The 26,521-nt window shown below is 37.6% G+C and overlaps 1 protein-coding gene across 5 annotated transcripts in view; it reads right to left on the bottom strand.

The window, feature by feature from the left end:
* Window positions 1-26,521, bottom strand: part of Lrba (LPS responsive beige-like anchor protein) — a 581,207-nt gene that overhangs the window by 388,544 nt on the left and 166,142 nt on the right. For all 5 annotated transcript variants that reach the window (XM_039102651.2, XM_039102649.2, XM_039102652.2 and 2 more), the window contains one exon: window positions 18,158-18,222. In XM_039102651.2, coding sequence (XP_038958579.1) covers window positions 18,158-18,222 — 65 coding nt within the window. The remainder of the gene's footprint in view (window positions 1-18,157; window positions 18,223-26,521) is intronic.

The following is a 26,521-nucleotide window of genomic DNA, read 5'->3' as shown; positions in this document are numbered from 1 at the left end:
TGAGAGCCTGGGGAAATGGCTCAATGGTTACAAAGCACTTGTTATTCCAGAGGACCTGGGTTCAATTCCTAGCAAACACATAGAGGCTCACAATCTACTGTAACTTCAGTCCCAGAAGACCTAACACTTTCTTCTGGGCTTGAGAGCATGCCATTCACACAGAAAACACCAAAATAAACAAACACACACACACGCACGCACGCACGCACACACACACACACACACACACACACACACACACACACACACCACATTCAGGCGAACAGTCATATACATTTAAACAAATCAAATGTTTAATCCACACTACCATATCACACATATAATCTCAGTACTTGCAAGGTAAAAACATGAGGATCAAGGATGCAAGACCAGCCTTGGCTATAGATTGAGGTCAAGACTAGACTCAGGTACACAAGATCTTTTTTTTAAAAAAAGAAAAATGTGGAATCGGTTACTTCACAACTCTGTCCATCGCATTCCATATCACAACCCGACCAGTCTTCCTCTATTTATTCTTGTAACTTTACCCTGTCTTGCTTACTACAGTGATCTGACTTCTCTTACTTATATACTGTTTGTCCATATGCCTCTGGCAATACAGATTTCCACATAGCTATATCCTTGGTATCAGGCACAGGGAAAACAACCTGCAAACAGCTACCCAGGTGGACTGGCTGGGTTTGGGTGTCAACGTGACACAAGCTGGAGTTATCACAGAGAAAGGAGCCTCCCTTGAGGAAATGCCTCCATGAGATTCAGCAGTAACATATTTTCTCAAGTAGTGATCAAGGTTAGGGAGGGGAAGGCTTGTGGGTGGTGCCATCCCAGGGCTGGTGGTCTTGTGTTCTATAAGAGAGCAAGCTGAGCAAGCCAGTAAGTAGCATCCCTCCATGGCCTTGCATCAGCTCCTGCTTCCTGACCTGCTTGAGTTCCAGTCCTGACTTCCTTTGGTGATGAACAGCAATGTAGAGGTGTTAAGCTGAATAAACCCTTCCTCCCCAACTCCTTCTTGGTCATGAGGTTCGTGCAGGAATAGAAGCCCTGACTGAGACCCCAGGGATGACAGAAACACATACAACAGACTACTTGTCTATCTCTCTCCTTTTGCTCCAATACTTTACATCTAAAACCTTAAACCACTAGAAAAAAAACTGACTCCAAGCCTCTTTATCTCTATGAAATATTTTGTAATTTCATCTAAAAGACCTTTATGTCAATTATGTCTAATATTATATATATTACATATATTACCCTTTTATATAATACCTTATTAAACTGCTTCCAGTATGTTATGTACTGCAATCTATTTTCCAACCAACAAAGAATGCACTTTTCAATTTATCTTTTTAAATCAACCATACCACCAAAAAGTACAATTCAGGAGAGCTGTGCCAAATCACTACTGGAATACTTCTAAAGCACTTAATGCTCTTACACATACAGGAACCAATGCATTCTACTTGTCAACTTATAAGCTATATTTAAGTCAGAACCTTGCAAGGTTCTAGACAGAAATGTGGTTTGTCCTTTCCTTAGAACAAATATTAAAATGGCTTTACAAACTGGATTAAAACACTTTTTTTTCCTAAAAGGCCATTTCCTCCCATGTAAAGGCTTATCTTTATAAATATGCCAATTATGCAATTTTAGCAAGCATAATTTATATAATAATTGTGTAACTCTTCTTGCAAATGAAGAATTAAAGGCAAATGAAGCCAAAGCCTTATTTAATAAGCAGTTTCAAAATGTTGGGTTTACTATAAAGTAGATTAATCTCTGAATGCACAGCACAAAACGACTCACATATTTTAATATTAAGAAGAAACTATGTATAATTTATAACCTACAGTGCAAGGAGGAAGGGGAAAAAACACTTCTTGTGTCAACCTTAGGAAACATACAGCCCCATCAAGTGACCAACTACAGAAGATTCACACTGGAGGCTCAATAAATAACAGTAATGATGACAGCTATCTCCCTTAACTACATTACGAGCCATTGTCCACATCTGATTATTCTAGTCTAGACCTTGGGTAAGCACATACACACCAAGTTTTCCAATATTACTGCTCTGTTTCTTTGGCTTTCTATAACCTCTACTGGCAGCTACTCTCAGATTTCACTCCTACACAGAACCATTTACAGAAAAAGTCAATACTTCCATAAACCTGAACAACTAAGGAAGAAAAGTAAATCCCTTAATTTAATAATGATTCCAACATTGTAATATCTTTATAATTGATTATAGAGAAATATCACAAACCAGTAAGGAGCACTGATTCCAAATGGCAATACTATATAAAGCTAAGCCTAAAGATTTCGAAAACCATGGTCACGATGAATTAATGCAGTATTTGTTCTCAGGGTGAAAAATAATTCCCTGATTATCCATGCACAAGTCTTCCTTACATCTCTTTCCTGCACCCTCCTGTCTCTACTCTTTCTTCCTATCACTCCCTCCTATACTCCCTTCCTCCCTCCCTCTCTCTTTCACAGAATCTTTAATTTGATATGACAGCATCCTTACGTGAGTACCTTCTACTCGCGAGTTAAAGAACAGCTTGTGAGTATGATATACAGTAGCTCCAACATCGCAGAATATGTAAATCTGGAGCCTGAGAAAGATGCTGACAAGATGTTTGCTTTTGTTTTACTTAACGTATTTCGCATACATTAAGAACAATTTTGCTCTTTCTTGAGATCTAGTCCAAGCAACAGCTACTTTCTGGAAAGCAACAACTTCAAATGGAGAGACTATGGCTGTGGATGTTCCTCCTGACAATCGGAATGTTCACAGCAATGCTTCATTTACAAAGCTGATTTTTCTCGACAATTGAAGAGCTCAGTGATTTCATGTCAGCTTTTTTTATAAATGCCACGTAGTACTTAACTCCACTTGCTTTTTTCAACCTTATATTGTAAAATAACTCCCCATTGAGAATTTTTAAAAAGAACATGGTATTACAAGAGAAACAAAAGCACCAGACATTTTCTAGGCCAAAGAAATTCACCATGAAAGAAGGAATTCTTGAGAACGAGTGAATAAAAAGAGAAAAATATGATTGTGCACAGAAAACATTTCTGGAAGAATGAACTGTTACAGAATGTTTATACTTTGTTTTCCAATAGTTGCTTTAGATACTGAAGCATACTGAATACTTCCCAGGAGCTTGTCCACCAAGATATCCTCTTTAAGACTGGAATGTCCTCCTTCTCAAATTGTACCTGCTTCCCACACATCCTATTCTGACTTTTACAATAATACCTTCACTATAATGTCATTTCTTAAAATTTTACTGTTTACCAATTAAATGGAATCATGGGAGGATGGCCTATCTCTTCTGCCCAAATCTAAGTCCCTTGCACTTAGACTGCTACATAGCCGGTATGTACAACCACTGGCTAAATTAACTGGAAATTGTTTACTTTTATTTGATTTTCACTTATCTATTCTAAATGTTTTAAGTTGACTTCGATTTTCTTTCCTAATTATCATCCTTTTTTGTAGTATCCACTAAGATTTTATATGGCAATTTATTTTCCTTAGCTATATAGTTTCTATATGACTTTAAGTAAATTCTTAGAAGCTTCACAAATTCAAATCATTTTGGACACACATATCCACAGAGAGAGGTGTGTGTGTGTGTGTGTGTGTGTGTGTGTGTGTGTGTGTGTGTGTAATTCCTGGTATGTCTAAAATAAAACAAACAAAAGACAACTAATTTAAACTACACATGTTGATGTTTATACTGTAAAGTCTGAACTCACAAGGTATAGGCAGGAAGTTGCATCAACTTGGCAGCAACCTCCATAGAGAGTCCCAGGTTAACCAGGACTATATAGTAAAACTGTCTTTTCTTTTTTTTTAAGCTTTGAAACTCAGTGGAATCTTGCACATTCTCAATCATTACAGTGCATTTATTCAGAACTATTACTTTAAATAAATACAAATAAGACAACTTTTTAAAAAAACAGGAAAAATTTTTTTAATTTAGTGATTTTTTTTATTTATTTATTTTGTATATGAATACACTGTAGCTGTCTTCTGACACACCAGAAGAGGGCATCGGATTCCATTACAGATGGTTGTGAGCCACCATATGGTTGCTGGGATTTGAACTCAGGACCTCTGGAAGAGCAGTCAGTGCTCTTAACCACTGAGCCATCTCTCCAACCCCCGTGATTTTTTTTTTCTTTAAGATTTATTTAGGGGCTGGGGATTTAGCTCAGTGGTAGAGCGCTTACCTAGGAAGCGCAAGGCCCTGGGTTCGGTCCCCAGCTCCAAAAAAAAAAAAAAAAAAAAAAAAAAGATTTATTTACTACATATGAATACACTGCAGCTGTCCCCAGACACACCAGAAGAGGGCATCGGATCTCTTTACAGATGGTTGTGAGCCACCATGTGGTTGCTGGGAGTTGAACTCATGACCTCTGGAAGAGCAGTCGGGTGCTCTTAACCGCTGAGCCATCTCTCCAGCCCTCGTGATTTTTTTAATATATATTTTTCTTTTTTTTTTCCCCATCTTTATTAACTTGAGTATTTCTTATTTACATTTCAATTATTATTCCCCTTCCCAGTTTCCGGGCCAACATCCCCCTAGCCCCTCCCCCTCCCCTTCTATATGGGCTTCCCCTCCCCATCCTCCCCCCATTAACACCCTCCCCCCAATAATCACGTTCACCGGGGATTCAGTCTTGGTAGGACCAAGGGCTTCCCCTTCCACTGGTGCTCTTACTAGACTATTCATAGCTACCTATGAGGTTGGAGCCCAGGGTCAGTCCATGTATAGTCTTTAGGTAGTGGCTTAGTCCCTGGAAGCTCTGGTTGGTTGGCATTGTTGTTCATAAGGGGTCTCAAGCCCGTTCAAGCTCTTCCAGTTCTTTCTCTGATTCCTTCAATGGGGGTCCTGTTCTCAGTTCAGTGGTTTGCTGCTGGCATTCGCCTCTGTATTTGCTGTATTCTGGCTGTGTCTCTCAGGAGCGATCTACATCCGGCTCCTGTCGGCCTGCACTTCTTTGCTTCATCCATCTTGTCTAATTGGGTGGCTGTATATGTATGGGCCACATGTGGGGCAGGCTCTGAATGGGTGTTCCTTCTGTCTCTGTTTTAATCTTTGCCTCTCTATTCCCTGCCAAGGGTATTCTTGTTCCCCCTTTTAAAGAAGGAGTGAGTGCTGACCCTTTCTTTTCATCTTCCCTTCTGTCTTTTTCCTTCTTTCTTTTACTTCTTCCTTTTCTTCCCTCCCTCCCTCCCTCCCTCCTTCCTTCCTTCCTTCCTTCCTTCCTCCCCTTCTCTCTCTCTCTGTCTCTCTCTGTCTCTCTCTCTCTCTTTCTCTCTGTTGGCATGGTTGTTCATATGAGCCCCTTCAAGCTCTTCCAGACCTTTCTCTGATTCCTTCAACGGGAGTCCCGTTCTCAGTTCAGTGGTTTGCTGCTGGCATTGGCCTATGTATTTGCTGTATTCTGGCTGTGTCTCTCAGGAGAAATCTACATCCGGTTCCTGTCAGCCTGCACTTCTTTGCTTCATCCATCTTATCTAATTGGGTGGCTGTATATGTGTGGGCCACATGTGGGGCAGGCTCTGAATGAGTATTCCTTCTGCCTCTGTTCTAAACTTTGCCTCCCTATTCCCTGCCACGGGTATTCTTGTTGCCCTTTTAAAGAAGGAGTGAAGCATCTGCATTTTGGTCATCCTTCTTGAGTTTCATGTGTTCTGTGCATCTTGGGTAATTCGAGCATTTTGGCTAATAGCCACTTATCAATGAGTGCATACCATGTGTGTTTTTCTGTGATTGGGTTACCTCACTCATATTTTCCAGTTTCATCCATTTGCCTATGAATTTCATAAAGTCATTGTTTTTTATAGCTGAATAATATTCCATTGTGTATATATACCACATTTTCTGTATCCATTCCTCTGTTGAAGGGCATCTGGGTTCTTTCCAGCTTCTGGCTATTATAAATAAGGCTACTATGAACATAGTGGAGCATGTGTCTTTGTTATACGTTGGGGCATCTTTTGGGTATATGCCCAAGAGAAGTATAGCTGGGTCCTCAGGTAGTTCAATGTCCAATTTTCTGAGGAACCTCCAGACTGATTTCCAGAATGGTTGTACCAGTTTGCAGTCCCACCAACAATGGAGGAGTGTTCCTCTTTCTCCACATCCTTGCCAGCATTTGCTGTCACCTGAGTTTTTGATCTTAGCCATTCTCACTGGTGTGAGGTGGAATCTCAGGGTTGTTTGGATTTGCATTTCCCTTATGACTAAAGATGTTGAACATTTCTTTAGGTGCTTCTCAGCCATTTGGCATTCCTCAGCTGTGAATTCTTTGTTTAGTTCTGAACCCCATTTTTTAATATGGTTATTTGTCTCCCTGCAGTCTAACTTCTTGAGTTCTTTGTATATTTTGGATATAAGCCCTCTATCTGTTGTAGGATTGGTAAAGATCTTTTCCCAATCTGTTGGTTGCCATTTTGTCCTAACAACAGTGTCCTTTGCCTTACAGAAGCTTTGCAGTTTTATGAGATCCCATTAGACCAGTGGAATAGAATTGAAGACTCAGAAATGAACCCACACACCTATGGTCACTTTATTTTTGACAAAGGAACCAAAACCATCCAATGGAAAAAAGAAAGCATTTTCAGCAAATGGTGCTGGTTCAACTGGAGGTCAACATGTAGAAGAATGCAGATAAATCCATTCATCACCCTGTACAAAGCTTAAGTTCAAGTGGATCAAGGACCGCCACATCAAACCAGATACACTCAAACTAATAGAAGAAAAGGTGGGGAAGCAACTCGAACACATGAGCACTGGAGAAAATTTCCTGAACAAAACACCAATGGCCTATGCTCTAAGATCAAGAAAAATATTTTGAATACAAAAAAAAAATCACAAACTTTATTAAAGGCTGAAGTATGTTGTATTACCTACACAATGTTGAATAGGTTAAAAAGTTAAATGTGAAAAATAATCTGAAGACCTGAGTTTTAAAAGAAGTTAGGTCAAAAATCGATAAATGGGACCTCATAAAATGCAAAGCTTCTGTAAGACAAAAGACAATGTCAACAGGACAAAACGGCAAAAAACAGATTGGGAAAAGATCTTTAACAATTCTATATCTGATAGACAGCTAATATCCAATATATACAAAGAACTCAAGAAGTTAGACGCCAGAGAATCAAATAACCCCATTTTTAAAAATTGGGGTATAGAGCTAAACAAAGAATTCTCAGCTGAGGTATATCGAATGGCTGAAAAGCACCTAAAGTAATGTTCAACATCCTTGGTCACTTCTCAAAATGTATTTTTAGTAAACAAAACCAAATATTACCAGAATAGTTTGTTAATTACTATGGTATTTTACAAATTACCAAATTCAGGATGAGAACTTAATAATTACAATGTGTTAAAAATACTGCATCCTTAAAATAGGTACTACAATCTATTGTTTTCTTGATTTTTACCATCAATTTTAAAAATAATGATTATATGTGTCTTTTATTGTACTGTATAAATGAAGTAGAAACAACAAGAGAAAACTATTCTAAAAGCCAGGAACACAAATATCATAAAACTCACAAGATTTCTTGACAATTTTGTCTCTATAAATTTGCACTGTTTTCAGAATTCACACTGCATGGGCAAGTAAGCAACAATCCTAGCAGCAGGGATGAGGTGACTCTAAGCTATTACAGAGAGGTTACAGAAGCCCCCAGAACAATACCGACTATTGCCACTTATCCTGGTTACTTGCCCGGACTTGGTGGTAAGACCCTATTGCTGAAGACTGCACACGCTTTTGTCCTAGGTCATAGTTAGACTTAAAAGCTTCCTCCTTGCAGACTAGCTTGCACAGTGCCTGTCAGAAACATGATATACGGGCTGCTGGGGGAGAATATTTATTAACAGCCTCCTTCCCCAGCTGTGAGTCTTACATGCTACGTTACTTACTTGCTAGGCACAATATACTCAATGATATAGTAGTGGCATGGTTATGACAGAACTGACAATTACTTTCTCGTTGGATTTGAGGCCTGATCCATAGAGCCTTGTACTATAAACCTGGTGGACAGGCCTTGGCTTGATAGGCCATAGACCTATTGGAGAACCTAGTACTACTGTTTTACGGAATAAGCATGTTGTTAAATTCCCTTCACAACACTCATGCTTAAACTCTTAAATCCACACTGGTCTTAGCCTTCTTCTGGAAAGCTCTGTATTGTAAGACAACAGTTAATGCAGAGCCTTCTGACTGGTCGACCTACTGAGAGTACGTAACAGTGGAGTGTCCCATCCTCAATGGGATATCTATACCACCTCCTCCAAGACTCAGGAAACATGGCAAAGAAAGAGAAAGAATGTAAGGGCCAGAGGAGGGGAAATGTGCCATAGAACAATGGCTTCTGAATGTGACATGGTCATTGCATTCATGAAATTACCACGTGTTTATTTGCACAAGACCTACATAAGACTGGGCCTGTCAACATATCGTCATGGATGAGGAAAGGGCTCATAACATCCCCAAAACTATTGACCATTAATGGTTGCAAGAGAGGGAGGTGTCATTTTCTTCAGTGACATAGCTGCTGATAAATTACCTACACCCATGCTAGCAATCCTAATAACACACACACAAAGACATTTGAGTAAAAATGACACTTGTTTCAAACAAGAAGGATTTCAGCAGAAGAAGAGACAGTAAGTATTAGGGCAAAAACAACTAAACTTCAACATACATACATATATGCATACATACATACATACATACATACATACATACATACATATATGAAACTGTAAAACAGAATTTTAATTAAAATTTCAAAAATTAACTAGAGGAATTTACATTGAGTTTTCAAAATTCATGAGTATAAAAATGAAATCATGTCAGGTCGTGATAGTACATGTACTTGGAAGGCCGAGGCAGACAGATCTCTGTGAGTTCAATGCCAGCCTGTTCTACAAAGCAAGCCCCAAGACAACCAGGGCTGCACAATGAAACCCTGTCTCAAAAAAACTAAAATAAAATCACAACCACCTAAATATATAAGACTGATACGAAGGCTAATTTATCCAATATATAATTTTCTCCAAAATACATTAGACAGACAAGTGAACTTATAACAGGACTTACTTTAAGAGTCTTGTCTGGATTAGAGCTGCTCAGAATATCAAGTGAGTAAATGCTCTAAAAGACACTCACTAGAGGAGTCAGAATCTGACCTGAATGAAGGAGGAAGGTGATCTCAGCAACCTACCAGTCGAGTCTACTTCAATCAATGAAACATATTAATACTGCAAGAGACACCAAACCTTTTTAGGAAGTGATGTCACGGGTTCTCCAAAGATGGTTAAAAGGTAAAATATGAAATCAAAACCAAGTTAGAAAATGTACAATCTTTAATAAGAAGACAATGATTTTTAAAATGGAGGCAGCAGTGTTGATAGAACTAATTCAATTGATTACATTTAAGGTAAAAAGTAACGGTAACTATGATAATACTAAATCAGGTAAACAAAACAACTGAAATTCATGTACATAATACCAAAAACATGGATGCTATGTAACACTAACCCTTAGATTTCATTTAAAATTTCAAAGGGCAGCTGAAGATTCCTTAATACTTTTAAATTGGCTAGCATGGTAGCACAAGCCTTATGATTTCAGAGGTTGGGCAAAGGCAGGAAAGCCATGAGCTCAGTGACATATGCTCATCATAGTGGGTATCAGGCCAGTATAAATAACATGAAAGACTCTCATACCAAAAGGAAATAGGATGTAAAACTGGAATTGTCAGTAATGTCCACTCACTGGTGACTGAGGCAGAAGGACGGAGAGTTTTGGCTTGCCTGGGCTACCTAGCAAGTCTTATGTAATACTTTAAAAGGCAATGTGAAATATCAGATGCTTTTATAATTTAAAACGCAGAAATGGTGATGATTCAAGATCTTATAAAGTGGGCAGGAGAGATGGCTCGGCAGCTAAGAGCACACATCACTCTTCCAGATGCTCAGTTCCCAGCATCCACTGTTAGCAGTTCACAAATGCTTGTAACTGTAGCTTCAGAGGACACTCCCAACCTCCATGCCATCTGTACCACATCCAATGTCCACAGAAAGACACACGCAAATGTATAATTAAAAATACAAATGCTTTCAAAAACATTAATTTTTTAATCAAACACCACAAAACATTCAAAACTAACACTATTATTTAAGGTTAATAATGGGTTAGAATTAGAGAAAGGATTGAAGGAGCTGAAGGGGTTTGCAACCCCATAAGAATAATACCAACCAACCAGAGCTCCCAGGGACTAAGTCATCACCCAAATACTATACATGGACTGACCCATGGATCCAGTTGCATATGTAGCAGAGGATGGTCTTGTTGGGCACCAATGGAAGAAGCCCTTGGTCCTGCCAAGGCTGGGTCCACCAGTGTAGGGAAATATCAGGGCAGAGAGGTGGGAAGGGGTGGGGGGTTGGGAGGGGAGGTTATGGACGGGAAACCAGGGAAGTGGATAATATTTGAAATGTAAATTACAAAACTCCAATAAAAATGCACTTGTTTATAAATGATGAAAATTTAACTTTTTTTGCCTGAATCCTGTTATTAAAGTTTTTGTCTCTGGTAAAACATTGTTTAAAACATACTTGATTATGTCCATCACGGTTATTTCCAAATTCCACTCTAAAATAAATTTGCTTAAAGTAGAAAGCTACTTACATGAACAATGACAGTAATTGAACTAAAAATCATAAAAATATGAAGTGTTATATTAAATACATAAGGGAAACATTTCTCCCAAGTAACACCTACATCTGGCCTAAGTAATTGATTTGCTAATGATACCCATCAAGTCTGATAAACCTTACACTGCAGTCTATAAAGGTCTTCATGTTACGTACACTACTAAAACATTCATCAAAGGCCAAATTTACAGCAGTTACTCAATTGATAAGGACAAAGGTCAGAACTGCATAGCACGATGAAAACATTTGGTTCTGGTAGTTAAAGAAAAAAAAATCTTTACTACTATACTTGTTGCCTCTGGGACTCTATCTAGTATAAAATATTTCAAACTACTTCACAGACACATCGAACTCAGACTCATCTAACTTCAAGGTACTGAATCAAATAGAAGGAAAAAATCAAATCGGTTTCTTTAGAAACATGTCTCCAAATTGTTCCTTAAAATATGCTCTATACTGATGAGTATCTTTTAAGTTGAGGAAAAAGACAGATGGAGTCTGTGGCAAGGCTATCTCAATGTTCCCATCACCACCACTATGACAGGAACAACCGCTTTACCACACCACTGCTGGTTCTAAATGGTTACTGGGATACCAGGCTAAAATCAGATCAGTGTTTCTTTCAACTATTATCAGAGTAGTTTTCTCTTACAGAGATGGAAATACAGAGACCTACACCTAGACAACAGCATACACCCAAAGGACGCTTCATCCTACTACAGGGACACTTGATTAACCATGTTCATTGCTGTTCTACTCATAATTGCCACGAATTAGAAACACTCTAGATGTCCCTGAAACAAGGCATGGATGAAAGTACAGTATACTTACAGGACGGAGTATTACCCGGATGTTTAAAAAAAATATAACATCATGAAACTTGCAGGTAAATGGATGGAACTATTAAAAAATTGTCCTAAGTGAGATAACCCAGACCAGAAAAAATAAGATACTATGTATTCGATTATATGTGAATATTGCCATTAAGTAATTGGTAACCAAGCTACAATCTGTAGACCCAGAGACCCAGAGAAAAGCCTCAGGGAAGACACACTAATCTCCCCAAGAGAGTGACATAGAAGAGACTTTATGCATGGATTGGGAAAGAGGTAGAACTGGAAAGAAAAGTGGGGAATGGAGGAGGAGATGGGGTTGAAGAGGGAAATGTAGGGAGATTTGAGATTTGAGGGCTATTTAAAAAGTGGTATAGAAACTTACTACAGTAGAAACTCCTAAAATAGAAGCGGCAAGCCTAATAAATTCTCCAAACTGCAGGGAGACAGATTGCCAGCTGCCCATCTCGGAACCAAATGATCTCAAAGGTAGTTTTGAAGATTTTTTTTTGCCTCATAATATTTTGTTTTGAGCATTTTCTGATTATGTGTGTGTATGTTTCTTATCCGCTCTTTGTTTTTGTTTGTTTACCATGGTTGGTTTTGTTTTGTTTTTGCCTGTTTTCTAGAGAATGAGAAACAATTCCACTTGAGAGGAAAAAGAAAGCAACCCCAGGGAGGAGGGGAGAGAGGGAAGAACCTGAGTGGAAAGGGCACAGGGAGGGGAAGAGGGGAACATGATCAGGTAGTGGGGGGGGGGGGGGAAACAGGACTGAAGCCCTGAGGGCCAGCAGAAAGAATGGAAACAGGCAACCTTAGGAGGCAGGAGGTGGGGGACCCTACAGAATGTACCAGAGACCTGGGAGGTGAGAGACTCTCAGGACTCAAGGGGGGGGACCCTAGATAAAATGCCCTACAGTGGGGAGAGGGAACGTGCTGAGCCCACCTCCATCAGAAAGACAGGGCATCAAGTGAGGGATGGGGTTACCAGCCCTCAGTCAAACTCTGACCTATAATCTTCCTATCTGAAAGAACTGCAGGGATGGAAATGGAGAGGAGCCTGAGGAAAAGAAGGTCCAGTGACAGGCCATAGTTGGGATCCAACTCAAGAGGAAGCCTCAAGACCTGACACTGAAGCTTTGATATGCTCACAAAAAGGGGCTATCATGACTGCCCTTCGAAAGACCAAACAAGCAGCTCAAAGAGTCAGATGCAGATATTTGCACCCAACCAGTGGGTAGAAGCTGCTGACCCCTCTGGTTGAATTAGGGAACATCTGGAAGATGAGGAAGAAGGTGACCCTACAGGAAGACTAGAAGTCTCAACTAACCTGGACCCCCAAGATCGCTCAGACACTGAATCACCAACCAGGCAGCATACACTAGCCGATATGAGACACCAACACAAGTACAGCAGAGGACTGCCGGGTCTGGACTCAGTTAGAAAAAATTGGGCCCCAGAGAATAAGGACATTTTATGGGGTGGGGATAGGGGCAGGGTGGAGACACCCTCTTAGAGACTGGATGCGGGGTGGGGGAGTTAGGAGATGCAGAACAGTCAGAAGGTGGGCTGGGAGGAGAATAAAGTCTGGACTATAAAAAAAAAAAGATTAAAGAATAAATTAAACTAAATAAAACAAAAAAGTGAGAGAAAGAAGACATAAATTTTGGATGGGTGCGGATAAGGAGGAACTAGGAAGAGATGAAGGAGGGGAAACTATGATTAGAATATATTCTATAGAAATACTATTTTTCAATTTAAAAAACAGAAATTAGCTCTTCAATGTAAGGAATGCCAAGTATCTGGAAGCCAGGGCAGAAAACACATTCCCAGATAAAAGCAGGAAGAGCTTCCACAGCTCTCCTAGACCAAGATTAAAACTGTGATTAGAGAAGTAAGAGGTCAAAGGACAAGCCAGTATTTGAAGAAAATGACCTTAAAAATGACACAGCCACTGCTGAAAGACTTAAAAGAATTATACGTATCTACTGAACAGCCAAAGTGAGAAAGTGTTCATCGCAGACAACACAGAACACAACTTCCACCAAGAAAGAAAAATTAGATAAAGATACACAAAACTGTGGACAAAATAAAAAAGTTTATATAGAAAATTATGGAGAAAAGGAAATTGATTCAAGATGTACAGTCAGTGAGAATGAAGATGAAACAGCATGGAAGTTAGCACGATAGAGGGTGAAAGCTCCAGGTACAGGCACAGGCACAGCTGATCCTAGTCTGACTTCTTCACCCCATGACCGTCTGGTCCTCTATCTGTCAGCAATTCACTGATGCTGTGCACTCTGCTCAACTGATGCTGCCTTCTACTGCTCATGGCTCACTCATGCTGGAGACCCCGTGAAGAGCCGTTAGCTTCTAATCGCTGAGCTAGATTAATCCTCTCTTATGCTGAAAGTTAAAAACTATTCAATATAGAATATAATAAATACCAAATCAATTAATAGATGAGGAAACCGGGGGTGAAAGATGTTAAAGTGCTTGGCAATACACGATATCATAAATATTCACAAATCAACAAAATATCCATGTTTACCACCTTCTAATGTTTTTATGATAAAGAATACTGTCCTGAGAAAAATATATCTCCATACTTATGTTCTCTGCTTAAGTTTTGCCTGATTTCTCCATGCTAAGTCAGTACACAGATGAGGTCAGCCAAGCAATATAAGCCTGAAACATCACTTTTGATTAGGATACCATTCTGGAAAACCATCAACCTTTCAATCTATACCCAGTCCATTAATGCAAGCTCAGCCATCTCAAATAGACACAAAGTAACCTACTCATCATTCTTGATTCCTCAATTTGTGTTACCTTATAAATCATTCTTTCTTTTTCTTTCTTCTATCGAAAATAGATGTTTTTCATACAATATACTCTGATCACAGTTTCCTTTCCCCAAGTCTCTGAGAATCCCCAACCTCCTCTCCCATGGGACTCTACACCCTTTTCTGTCTTCTTAGAAAACAAATAGGCATCTAGAGAATAGCAATAAAATAAAACAAAGATTAAACAAACAAACCAGGACAACAAACAGAGGGAAAAGAACCCCACAAAAAGCATGATATACACAACACATACACGCAGAGATACAGACGGTCCTATGCAGAGGAGTCTCCTAAAACCCCAAACCAGAAACCATAATATACACACGAAAGATTCATGAGGTGAAAACAGAATAAAACTCCCCTGTAAAACCTTAGAGAGAAAGAACATCTAGATATTCCAGAGTTTCTTTTGTGTTGGCCGTCTATGGATGGATATGGGGCCTGCCCTTAAGAGCAGTTTGCATCCCTGGTGAAACTCTGCTGCAGAATTGATTTTTCCTTTGTAAGCTTGTCAATTCGACATAGCTTCTGAGTTAGAGTTTGTGTCTTCTCCTCTTGGTGTTGGGACCCCCATCTGATTCAGAAGTTAGCATATCCTACGTACACTGCTGCAGTCTATGAGTTCATATGTGTGTTAGTCTCTCTGTGGTGTGTCCTCGACCCCCTCTGCCTCCTACATCATTCTACCTCCTCTTCCACGGGGCCCCCGAATCTTGTGGAGAAGGACTTGATGGAGGTGTGCCATTTAACACTGAGTGCTCCAAGGTCTATCACTCTCTACATATTCCCAGCTGTGACTATATTTATTTGTTTTGATCTATTATAGGGGAAAATTTCTATGATGGTGGCTGGGCAAAAACTGATCTATGAGTAAAACAGAATGTTGTTAGGAGTCACTTTATGGCTACATTCCTTTAGCAGAACAGGAATATTTGGTTATCCTCTAGGTCCCTGAGGTCTCTGGTTCTTGGCCATCAGTTTGAGTTCCAACCTAGGGAGTAGGGCTTAAATCTGATCAGATACTGGTCAGTTATTCCCACGAGATTTGTGCACATCTTGTAGGTAAGTCATCACTGTCGCTCGTAAGACTTCATGGCTAGATGGGTGTCTATCCTCCTCTGATAATATGAAGAGTACCTTATGGTAGGTACCGTTAGGGTGAAGCCTCTTGGTAAGCATGAGCTCAACCTCCATATGGTCAGTGACTAGAATAGGTGCTGTTTTCCATAATTTGGCCTTGCTGTCAGTTTCTGGAAAGTAGTGAATAGCCTGACAATAGCCAGAGTAGTAGGGGAGGGATTTCCATGGCACCCCTTAGGCCAAAAACTCAGTTAGATGTAACCCATTACCAGCCCTCAAAGCTTCATTTGGTGATGAAAGATGCCCAGTTTGGAGCTCAGTGCCCGCCATTTTTTAACAATTTTACTTGATCACCTTTATACATGTGTACATTTAAGAAGGATTCTACAGTGCTACTGTATGAGTTTTCCATATGATCCCTTAAATGGTCATTAGTTTTACCTGTCCCTTACCTTATAACATCCCTTACTACTCTCCCCTTCTTCCTTTCCTTCCTTCCCCTATTACTTTCTTCTCTATATTTAACTTCTGTAGTTCTGTGGGTCATTGCTTATCGAAGATTTAATACCTAACATCCACACATAAGTGAATATGTACTATTTTTTGTCCTTTTTTTCATTTTTTCATTGGTTACTTTATTTATTTACATTTCAAATGCTATCCCTCTTCCTGGTTTCCCCTCCATAAACTCCTATCCCATTCCCCTCCCCCCTGCTTCTATGAGGGTACACCTCCACCCACCCACCCATTCCTGGCTCATCACCCTAGCATTCCTCTATCCTGTGTCATCGAGGCTTCACAGGACCAAGAGCCTCTCCTCCCATTGATGCCAGACAAGGGCATCCCCTGCTACATATGCAGCTGGAGCCATGGGTCTGTCCATGTGTACTCTTTGGCTAGTGGTTTAGTCCTTGGGAGCTCTGGGGGGAGGCGGGGCTGGTTGGTTGGTTGATATTGTTGTTCTTCCTATGGGGTTGCAAACCCCCTTAGTTACCTCATATGGGATGATTTCTTCTAGATTCATCTATTGACCAATTCATGACTTCATTTTTATAACAGAGGAGTAATACTCCATTGGTATAATGTACCACTTTATCCATTCATCTGAGGGAGAACAGGCTGTTTCCAGTTTCTGGCTATTATGACTAGAGCAGGAACTTGAGCAACCATGTTCATGGTTGAGCAAGTGTCTCTGTAGCAGAACGAAGCATATTTGGACATAGCTGGATCTATGAGAAAGATCAATTCCCAGCTTCCTGAGAAACTGTTACACTGGCTTACCAAGTGACTGTATAAATTTACTTTTCCACCAGCAATGAGTAAGTGTTCCTCTTACTTTGCATCCTGATCAGCATGAGTTGTCATTTGTTTTATTTACCTTGGTTGTTCTAACTGATACAAGAAAAAACTCCCAAATAGTTTTGATTTGCATTTCTCTGATAATTAAGGATACTAAACATTTCCTTACAAGTTTCTCAGCCATTTGTGTTTCTTCTTTTGAGAATTCTATTTCTGCAGCCCATTTTTAAAATTGGGTTGTTTTCTTTTTTCTTTTTTAATTATCTTTAGTTTTATTTAAGTCCAGTTTTTTTAAGTCTTCAAATATATGAGGTATTAGTGCTCTGTCAGATATGTAGCAAGTACAAGCATCCCCTCCTGTAGCCTACACCTTTGTCTGTACGATGGCACCCTCTGAATGCAGAGACTTCTAAGTCCACGACGGCTCATTTGTTAATTGCTTTTCACAGTGTTGTGTCATCAGTGTTCTGATCACAAAGTCTTGTCCTGTATCAATGAGTTCAAGAATATTTACCATTTTCTCATCTAACAGATTCAGTGTATCTAGCCTTATGGTGAGGACTTGAATCCATCTGCAGTTGAGTTTTGTGTAGAGAGCTATGAGAATGGATCTTTTTGAATTCTTCTATACGTAGTTATCCCGTTTGGCCAGCGTGTATTTCTGTATTCAATATCAAAATTCAGGTGTCCACTGGGGTGTGGCCTTATGTGTGGTTCTTAAATTTGATTCCACTGATTATTGTGTGTTTCTATGCCAACACTGTGTTGTTTTTATTATTAGAGATCTGTATACAATTTGTGATGAGGGAAGGCAAAGCGCCCAGTAGTTCTTTCTCTTCTTAAAACACTACTTCCCTTTGCATTTCTACACTGTTCATTTTTGGAATTCTTCTATTTTCTGCTCCTTAAGTGAAAATCATACCTGCTGACACCACACCCCAATTTCTCATGAAATTATAACACAAAGTGCTCCTCCTTATAGCCAAACTATGACATAACAGAGAAAGAAATCACAGAAATCAAATTTTAAAAAATGACTCTATAAACAAAAATTTAAAGGAAGTTGTAAATAATTTTGGCTTCTTATACTACAAAGAGAAATTGTCAGCTTACTTTTTGCTACACCCAGATACAACTATTGAAAATGAAAACCAGAACCTTATCTGTACCCATGAAAAGTATAAAATGGCCACAGGTTGGCATAATTTTAGTCATCAATAAGCCAAAAGTGCTAAAATATTACTGATTCAAAAACGATAAATACAGAATCCAAAGAATTAGCTCATATGGAAAAATAAAAGTATATTTAAAGTAAAATATGAATGGATATAAAATAAATTACCTTCCTTCATTGACAAGTTCAATAAACGCAAGGCCTGCATTCTTCTGAATAGAATTCTGCCACTCCTGAGAAAATAATAAGAAAAAGCTGAGGAAATTATGCTTCAGTTAGTTCCTTAACATCACAACAAGACAGCGTCCACATCTATTTCACTTCTCCTTAGTAGTGAAAGGAACAGTAATGTCAAACCTGCTATACTCAACACAGCCCTGTGAACACAGATATGGCTTTAAGTAAGTGAATGCCTGCTTCCAGGTAAACCAACAGAGCCGGTTCATGCTTTCCCTGCCACTGTCGCATCACATGTTACACACCAACTAAATGGACATAGCCTGGAGTCACATCAACAGCAGCAGAAAACATTACCGACAGATAATAATTTTTAAAAGATAATCCACAATGAAGACAGAAATGAGTAGTACAAAAATTTTAATAATTAGAGTACACTCCTGTAAAAATGACCACTAATAACATAGAGAGCATGAGTTGGAATAAATCAGTTATAAACTGAAAACTATAATTCACTGGCATATAACCTCACAATAAGTGGTATAAATCTCCAACTATATTCATTAACCATTAAAAATTTATATGTTAACTTTATCCACTAAAACAATGCCCATTAAAAGGCCTAGGAGGAAAATCAATCAGTAGATTATGTTCAAATGAATTCTTTTATAGTTACTCTCAACATTTATAGAAAATAAGCACTAATACGAAAAGTTCATTATGAGCTGAAGTATGCTAGAAATTCTAGTGAACGTACTCATGTTTGCACAGTTACAGGTTCCTACCTGTTCACCTTGCCCTATTTATCTACATAAACGTGCACAGATATCCTTTTTCTTAATACTTCCATATAGTTGCATATTCCTTTGTTTTCTTAAAATCTAAAATGAAAGACTATACTTAGCTACTGGCCATTGCTCATCATTAACCAAATAACGTTTGTGAACATAGGAAATTGTGGAGTTTTAAATTCTATGTAATTTCAACTTATTGGCATATGGATATGTGTATATTTCTCTTCTACTTTTACTTTTTTTGTAACCACATTTGTTCACCATTCATTGTCTTTTAAAAAGCCCAAGACATTTGTAAAAACTAAGACAGCATACCACGACTGTGCTGAATAAATCCACCTTCTGAATAGGGAGCATATTATCACACTAGTAAATACACACGGTACAAGGAAAGTTAAACTCAGAAGCAGGTAGCAGGCAAAAGCGTCCAATGACCTACCAAATGTATGATTAAGAAAAGAAGCCTTAAAAGCTTTTTTTTCATCCCCACACAAAAAGAATATGTCCTTGGAAATTTTACATTAGATTCTGTCAAAATAAACACGACTTTAAAGTATTTCTATTCCAGGTATTATTATTCTAACCCTTGCTAACATTTAGGAATCTGTGAGAAACAAGTCTGTAGTGTAGTCTCTCAAAAGTCAGAGTTGCCATGCAGCAGATTATGAAAACCCTAAATTCCTTTCCTTAATATAAATGAAATGAAGTGTAAAACAGATATTCGAATTTAACTTAAAGCCCCTTTCTTTAGGACAACTGACGTTAACAAATGTGCAGACCAACTGAAAACAATCGAATATGATAAAAAAAAATGTATCCTGGAAAAGGACAAGCAGCAAGGCCACACTCCTTCCCACAGGAAAGAAACGGAGGGAAGCAGAAATTATAAGCAAGTCCTTGGACCCAGGGAGAGGGTCCCACACTTCCCTTTCACCGAACACAGAACCTTGATAGTCAAACTGAATCTAAAACTAGTCTCAAGGTTGTCTTACATTTGGCAGTATCATCTTGTATTCAAATTCATATTACATTATTCAAAAGTGGACTCAAAGAGGAGACAGTATATAATTCATACTTCTTATGGTATATAATTCTTACTTCTTATGGTTATAAGCATACTTGTCTAGATTGTCAATAAGCTGGTAAACTTTATTTTGATTTTACTTTTACCAACATGAATTCTTACCTAAAAATAAAATCATAAAATGTCCCATTCAAACTCCAGAAAAATTTTAAATAGCATTAATGAAGTTAGACTAAAACATGTTAAAATTAGTACTTATAACTAAGAAATCATGAATTAAAATATATAGTATCCTAAACATAGTTGACATATCAAATAAAATAAAACCTTTCTTTTAAATTAAAAGGTATCAAACCAAGAATTGACTGAAATGATATATACTTACTCTTAAAGACCTTTAAAAATTACATGAATGTTTAGGTTTCTGACTAAGTAAAAAATACACAAAAAATTTCAATATTACTCACGAAACTACTAAAATGAAACCTATTAAATATTACCATTAAAATACTTTTTAAAGAACAGAAAATATAAGTTAGACTAGAAGGTACGTAAGACAACTAGAGAATAACAATTTTTGCAGACAATCATAAGAATCCACTTTATCACTGGACTTCTTGTCCATAAAGGGAACTCTATAAATCCTCTGTTGTTTTAGTTAAGTAGAAGGAATAATATGATAAGTCACAGAATTAACAGTGCTTGTGAGCGGGAAGTTGAAGCATACGAGAAAACATCCTTTGTTTCTTTGATAATCACAATGTTCTGTATAATAAAACACTCTCTACAGTAATTTGTGGAGGTTGCCAAAACTAAAAAGAATATTCATTAATCATGGTGTTTGAAGGCATTTTTCTCCACTCAGAAACAATTATCAACAAGGCGTTAGTCTAAACAATTTTATAAACCACAGCTCAATATAACCTTTAGTGAGTTTTAATAGTTGAGAGAAAACCTTAATGGTCATCATCTTTCATGATCATTTCAATATTTCATCACAGTATTTACAATTATATAGTGATGCAAAATGCACAGCACATTTAAAGGTCTTGGTTATCCTTTCCCCAGAGGTCCTGATGAAAACACGTTAAAAGCCTCAAATACAACCACTAATGCAAGTAAGCAATTTCAAAGCACACTTCAGCACTTTCAAAAGGAAGAACTCAAAAAGCAGGGAGTCAATAATTTCATACCTGTGCCTAAGCTATATTTAATTGACTATCACATCCGAAGACCATAACTGTTGCCTAATCAATTTGTACTAAGATACAATCTTAGGTTACTAATGTCTGAAGTCATGCAGTCACAACAAATATGAGCCCATGCACGAAGACCACCACTCCACAAACGGTTGTGACTTGGTAGAAAAGGTTTTTCTGACAAAGAAAAAAAAGTTTTTATAATGATACTACAAAATCCTTCTCTGTATTACTCCAAGCAAACATTGAAGAAAAATAAAACACACTGATTATTCATTTAAATTAATATAATTTCTAACTTCCTGAGATAAACTCCAGTTTTCAAAAAAGAAAAAAAAGCATTACACAATAGATATATTTCTTAAAAGTATACTACATGACTTTGCCTATATTCCACAGGTTAAAAAGTTTAAAAGATAAGAGTAATTTCTAAAAGTTAACATATTCAAAAGCACATAAATTCAGGCCACATTTGATAACATTCATTACATGTAATTTTCCTATCCATTCTTTGGAGAAATCATCAGTTTCAATAATCAGTGTAGTAACTTATTTTGTGACCTAAATTATTTCTAAATTATATTTTAACTTTTTAAGCAATTTTTTGGCCTATCTGATCTTGAAATATGTCTATTCAAATAATGTGTGAATTTCTTCAATGACAATTTTGATTTTAGACTTTGTATTTTGCTGACATAGGGTTTCCTGTAGCCCAGTTTGGCGCCAAACACTATCTAGTCAAAGCCAGCTTTGAACTCCTCATGCCCCTGCCTTCGCCTTCCAGGTGCTGGGATTATGAAAGTATACTCATGATTTTGGTTTTTATGCTGCTCAGTTCCTTGCAGTTTATTATATATTCAAAATGCTAATCTTCTATTCCATAACAGTTTGCAAACACTGTCTCTCAGTCCATGTGGCGCCTCTTCACCCTTCGCCGTTCCTCTGGACAACAGGAGGCTCTACTAGTTGAGATAACTATTTCTCTATTTTTTTCTTTCTGTCAGTTGGCTGAACTGTTACCCCAGAAAAGCACTGCACAAAAACATCAAAGTGTCTCTAACAGAAGAACACTGCTTGCAAGCACTGTATGTAGGCCTGAACCCATTTGGAGTGGATTTTTGCACATCTTGCAAGACAGTTGAATAAAGTAGAATCTGGAAGCTAATATACACTTTTGGTGGTATTAAATACTGGACAAAGTCTTCTCCAATATGCTTTTATTGTTGGTAAAAATCAGTTCCCTGTACCTATGTGGGCACTCTGTTTCACTGAAATTTCTGCTCATTTTAAAGTCAAGGCTGTGTTCTTCTGACCACAATAACCTTCCAGGCCATTTATTGTTAGGTCTTCAGCTATGTTCTTTTTACACAAGACTGAACTGACTAATTACTCTCTTGAGGTTCCATGTCAATTTTAGAATTGCTTTTATATTTTTCTGTGAATGAAAAATATAATCTGCACATCCTTTTCAGTAGTATGAACATCTAGTTCTTTGTGATATGGAATGTCTCTCTAGATTTTGGTATACTCTTTAATTTTTTAGTCAATATTCGATTTGAGTCAACAGTATTCTTAGTTTAGTTTTTTCTTTTCTAGTTATTTATGGTAGCCATTTTTAAATGAGACTGATTTCTAAGCATTATATAGGTATATAAGATGCTATTAATTTTTTATGTTCATTTTATGTCCTACAATATTTTATCAATTTTAATAAATCTTTGGTACTACTTTGTGTTTTGTGCATACAAAATCAACTAAACAGCTAACAGAAGGTGTCTTCTTCTTCCTTTCTATTCAGATGGCCATTACTTCTCCCTCTTGCACTCTGGCTAGGATTTCTATCACTGTATTAAGTAAGAATAGGAAATGAACAATTTAATCAGAGTCCACATTGAGAGGAGTTTCAGTTTCATATTTTCCACAGTCAGTCTTCATTTTTTGATCATTAATCTGACTGGTATTTCAAAAACTCACCCTTGTAATCTGAAATTCTTCGGCTTTACAGTCTGTTGGCTACCATATCAAGTGTATTTTTTTATTTCATTTATTAAGTTCTGAAATTCATTTATGGACTCTGTCTCTCTGCTGAATTTCTCATTCATGGCATGAAATGTTTTCCTGCTTGACTGAATTGTTTGTACTTCTCTGTATCTGTTGAGTTTTCTTGAATTTGGTTTTTTAAACTCTTTTATTTAGAAAGCTGACATTTCTCCTTTCCTTTGAGTTCTATTGATTGAGGGTTATTATTATTTTATGGCTGGAGATTAGGTTGCCTTGCCTTTTAATGATTGGGGGGTCGGTCCTTAAATTGTCCTTTATACAACAGGAAAGCTGTCTTTTGAATATAAGACTGCTCACTGGCATAATGGCATACATCAGTGGAGTATGCTACACTGGCTATGGGTCCAAATGAACACCTACTGTAATCTCCATTCAGCTTCTTTGCTTATAACTGATGAATGGCAAGAACGCTCACGGAAATGCTGCAGTAGGTAGGATGCGAACATCTTAGTTGGGACACGTTCACCAACAGCTCAGGATGTAGCACTCAAAACCATAGGTGCTGGGCACACAAGAGTTTCAATAATTTATATAGAGGTGAGGATTCTAGAATAAGCCAAGAAGGCTAAAGAAGGAAGTGCCAAAAGAACTCTACACAGGCAAAGAAATGATACATTATGCCTGACACAGTATATCCAGTAATTAAGGGCAGGGCTTCTGTCAGTGTCTGAGGCCCCTGTAGATGCCCTACTTGTCCTTGGCTGGTGAAGACATACAACACAATAGAACATGCCTTACCACAGGTACTGTGGCTGGTAGGGACATACAACACAATTAAAACATCCCTGGTCACCAGTGGGTTCCTGCTCAGGCCTGCATGTGGGTAGGTGAACCTCCCTGATACATACATGTTTTCCTGTGTAAACAATGAATATTTCTTTTTTATTATTTGACAATGGAACAAGCATTAAAGTTTCCTGAATACAAATCTCAAAATTATGAAAATACAAATGTATTGTAAACTAATTATAAAGTATCTATTGCTTTTCTAAACTCAATATTCTAACCTGTCAAATAAAATTAACAATTTATGTGGGTACTATAATATTATCCATTAAAATAAGTTGTGAAATTTGGAATTAAACATGGTTTATATAAAAGAAAGGAATAAAGGCTAAATTAACAAACATTTAAACTCAAAATTAATAATTTGCATTCTTACAGAAAAAGTTAAAGTGTTTGGTGTTATGGTTTATTTTGGCTTTGATTGGTTGTTTTTGTTATCCTGGTATCTATCTATACATTCATTTGTTTACAAAAAAGCATGCATGTACATGTTTGTACATGTGCTATCTATTTCTTTTTGTTCTGTGTTGTTTAGCAAGGACTCATATAGCCCAGCTGATCCGCGCACTCTATATAGCCACAACTGAATTTGAAATTCTGATTTAAAGGTATATATATACCTTCTTCTTAGCAGCCTCTCAGGTGTAGGGATAAATAGGCTACACCAGAAGTCTCAAGTGTTTTCCTTTTTAAAACCCTGTTGCTATGTTGCCTAGGCTGGCCTTGTATGCCTGCCTGCCTACATGTACATACATACATACATACATACATACATACATACATACATACATACATACATGCTGAAGCAATCCTCCTCCTGCCTCTGACTTCTAAAGAGCTGGACTGCAGTGACACAGTGGTAGGGTTTGGATTTTTAATTAAATGCCAGCACTAGTTTTTGAAATATTTTACCAGCCATTTAAAAAAAATTAAAATGGATTTGCTAAGTTCCAGTGACCTGAAGAGATTACAAAAACAGTATCATGAGTCAAAAAGAAGTGATCAGAAAGGAGGTATTGAATAAAGAAGGACTTGTGTGAACACAAGACTAGAAAACTGTATACATAAGACTGAAGGTCAAACTGAGGCAACACTTGTTCTTGCTAGGGCTGTAGTAGACTTCAGAGCTCAAGGGAAGGTTTCCGTGACTTCTTAGGAGCACTGGCTGTGTCAGCATTCTCTCAACAGTGCATCTGTCTAGACACTGTCCCTACCATAAGCACATGCCAGGAAAGAATAAGGCAAAACTGTAAAGGAAAAGGCTAACTCCATCTTCACTACAGATGAAATGTCCTGCTGTGACAGTAAAAACAAGTAATATATATAAAATCATAGTATATGGTTCTATGAGCAAATGAAACATGTGTCTACTATTAAGTTTAAAATAAGAGAAAATGAATTCTATTAGAATCTGAGCAAAGAGCTCAACTTTATACTTGTTAGCAAAAAAATAACATAAAATGAAGCCCTACGTACATGGAAATGGATATGTTAAAAGTAACTATTGATGGCATGTACAATCTGTGGAATTGAGAGTGAATAGAGATTTTTAACTACAAAAGTTAAGGAAAACACATACTCAAACATTTAATTATTATGAATATATCCAAATTTGTTTTCAAGTATGTCTAAAAAACATCCTTCAATCAATAATGACTTTCTAATAATTTCCCAACTCAGTTGTTAGTATATTTCACTGTTCAAGACAGAAAGTGTGGTTTCCAGAGAGAGCACAGTTGTTCTAAGCCTGTCTAGCTTTAAGCTCCCAACAGATGATCATCATTAAGACTATCAGGGCTCCACGCTCAGGAGCCATATAAATGTGTCCTATTAGTACATGGTCAGTCTGCTTGGCAAATCTGCTTCTCCAGACATATGGCAACTCGTGCCCTTTGAGGTCTGAAGTCAAGTCTTCAGGGAATCTCAAAGCCTGAACTGAAATTACAAGGCGGGTTCATTAAAGACTGCTGGAGGGAGAGCATGAAAGACATCCATTACAACTATATAAAACAGCTAATTATTTTTTGAACATTTTTAAGCCATCTAATGTACTCAATGTAATAAAAAGTATTTACCAATCAAGTTACTTTTTAAAGCATTAGTTTCATGCCCTGTCCATTTTTCTTCATGGTTCCCACCTCCATCCTCAGTACACTTAACACTCATTTCACAATGATCAAATAAAGATTTTAATATCATAGAAGTAAATTAAGTTAACTCATGCTCTCTAAAGCTCGCCTACAGATTTACAAGCATGCTCCATGTGCACTCACTGCTTCTTTCTAAAATTTGATTGGATTAACATATACTATTTTCTTGGACTCAGCCAGACAAATACATATGGAAACTTTTCTATAACATCTATAAAGGTGTCTGTTTCTATAATTTTATTATAAACTGATATTCATAAAAAGAATGAGTATAAATATAAAAGCTCAGTTAATATGTAAAGAAGTATCCATCAAATATATGCAAAGAAGAAAATATGTGA

Source organism: Rattus norvegicus, chromosome 2 (assembly GCF_036323735.1).
Source record: "Rattus norvegicus strain BN/NHsdMcwi chromosome 2, GRCr8, whole genome shotgun sequence".
NCBI classification, from domain to species: Eukaryota; Metazoa; Chordata; class Mammalia; order Rodentia; family Muridae; genus Rattus; species Rattus norvegicus.
Note: the sequence above shows the minus strand (reverse complement) of the source record. Positions and strands in the feature narration are given on the sequence as shown.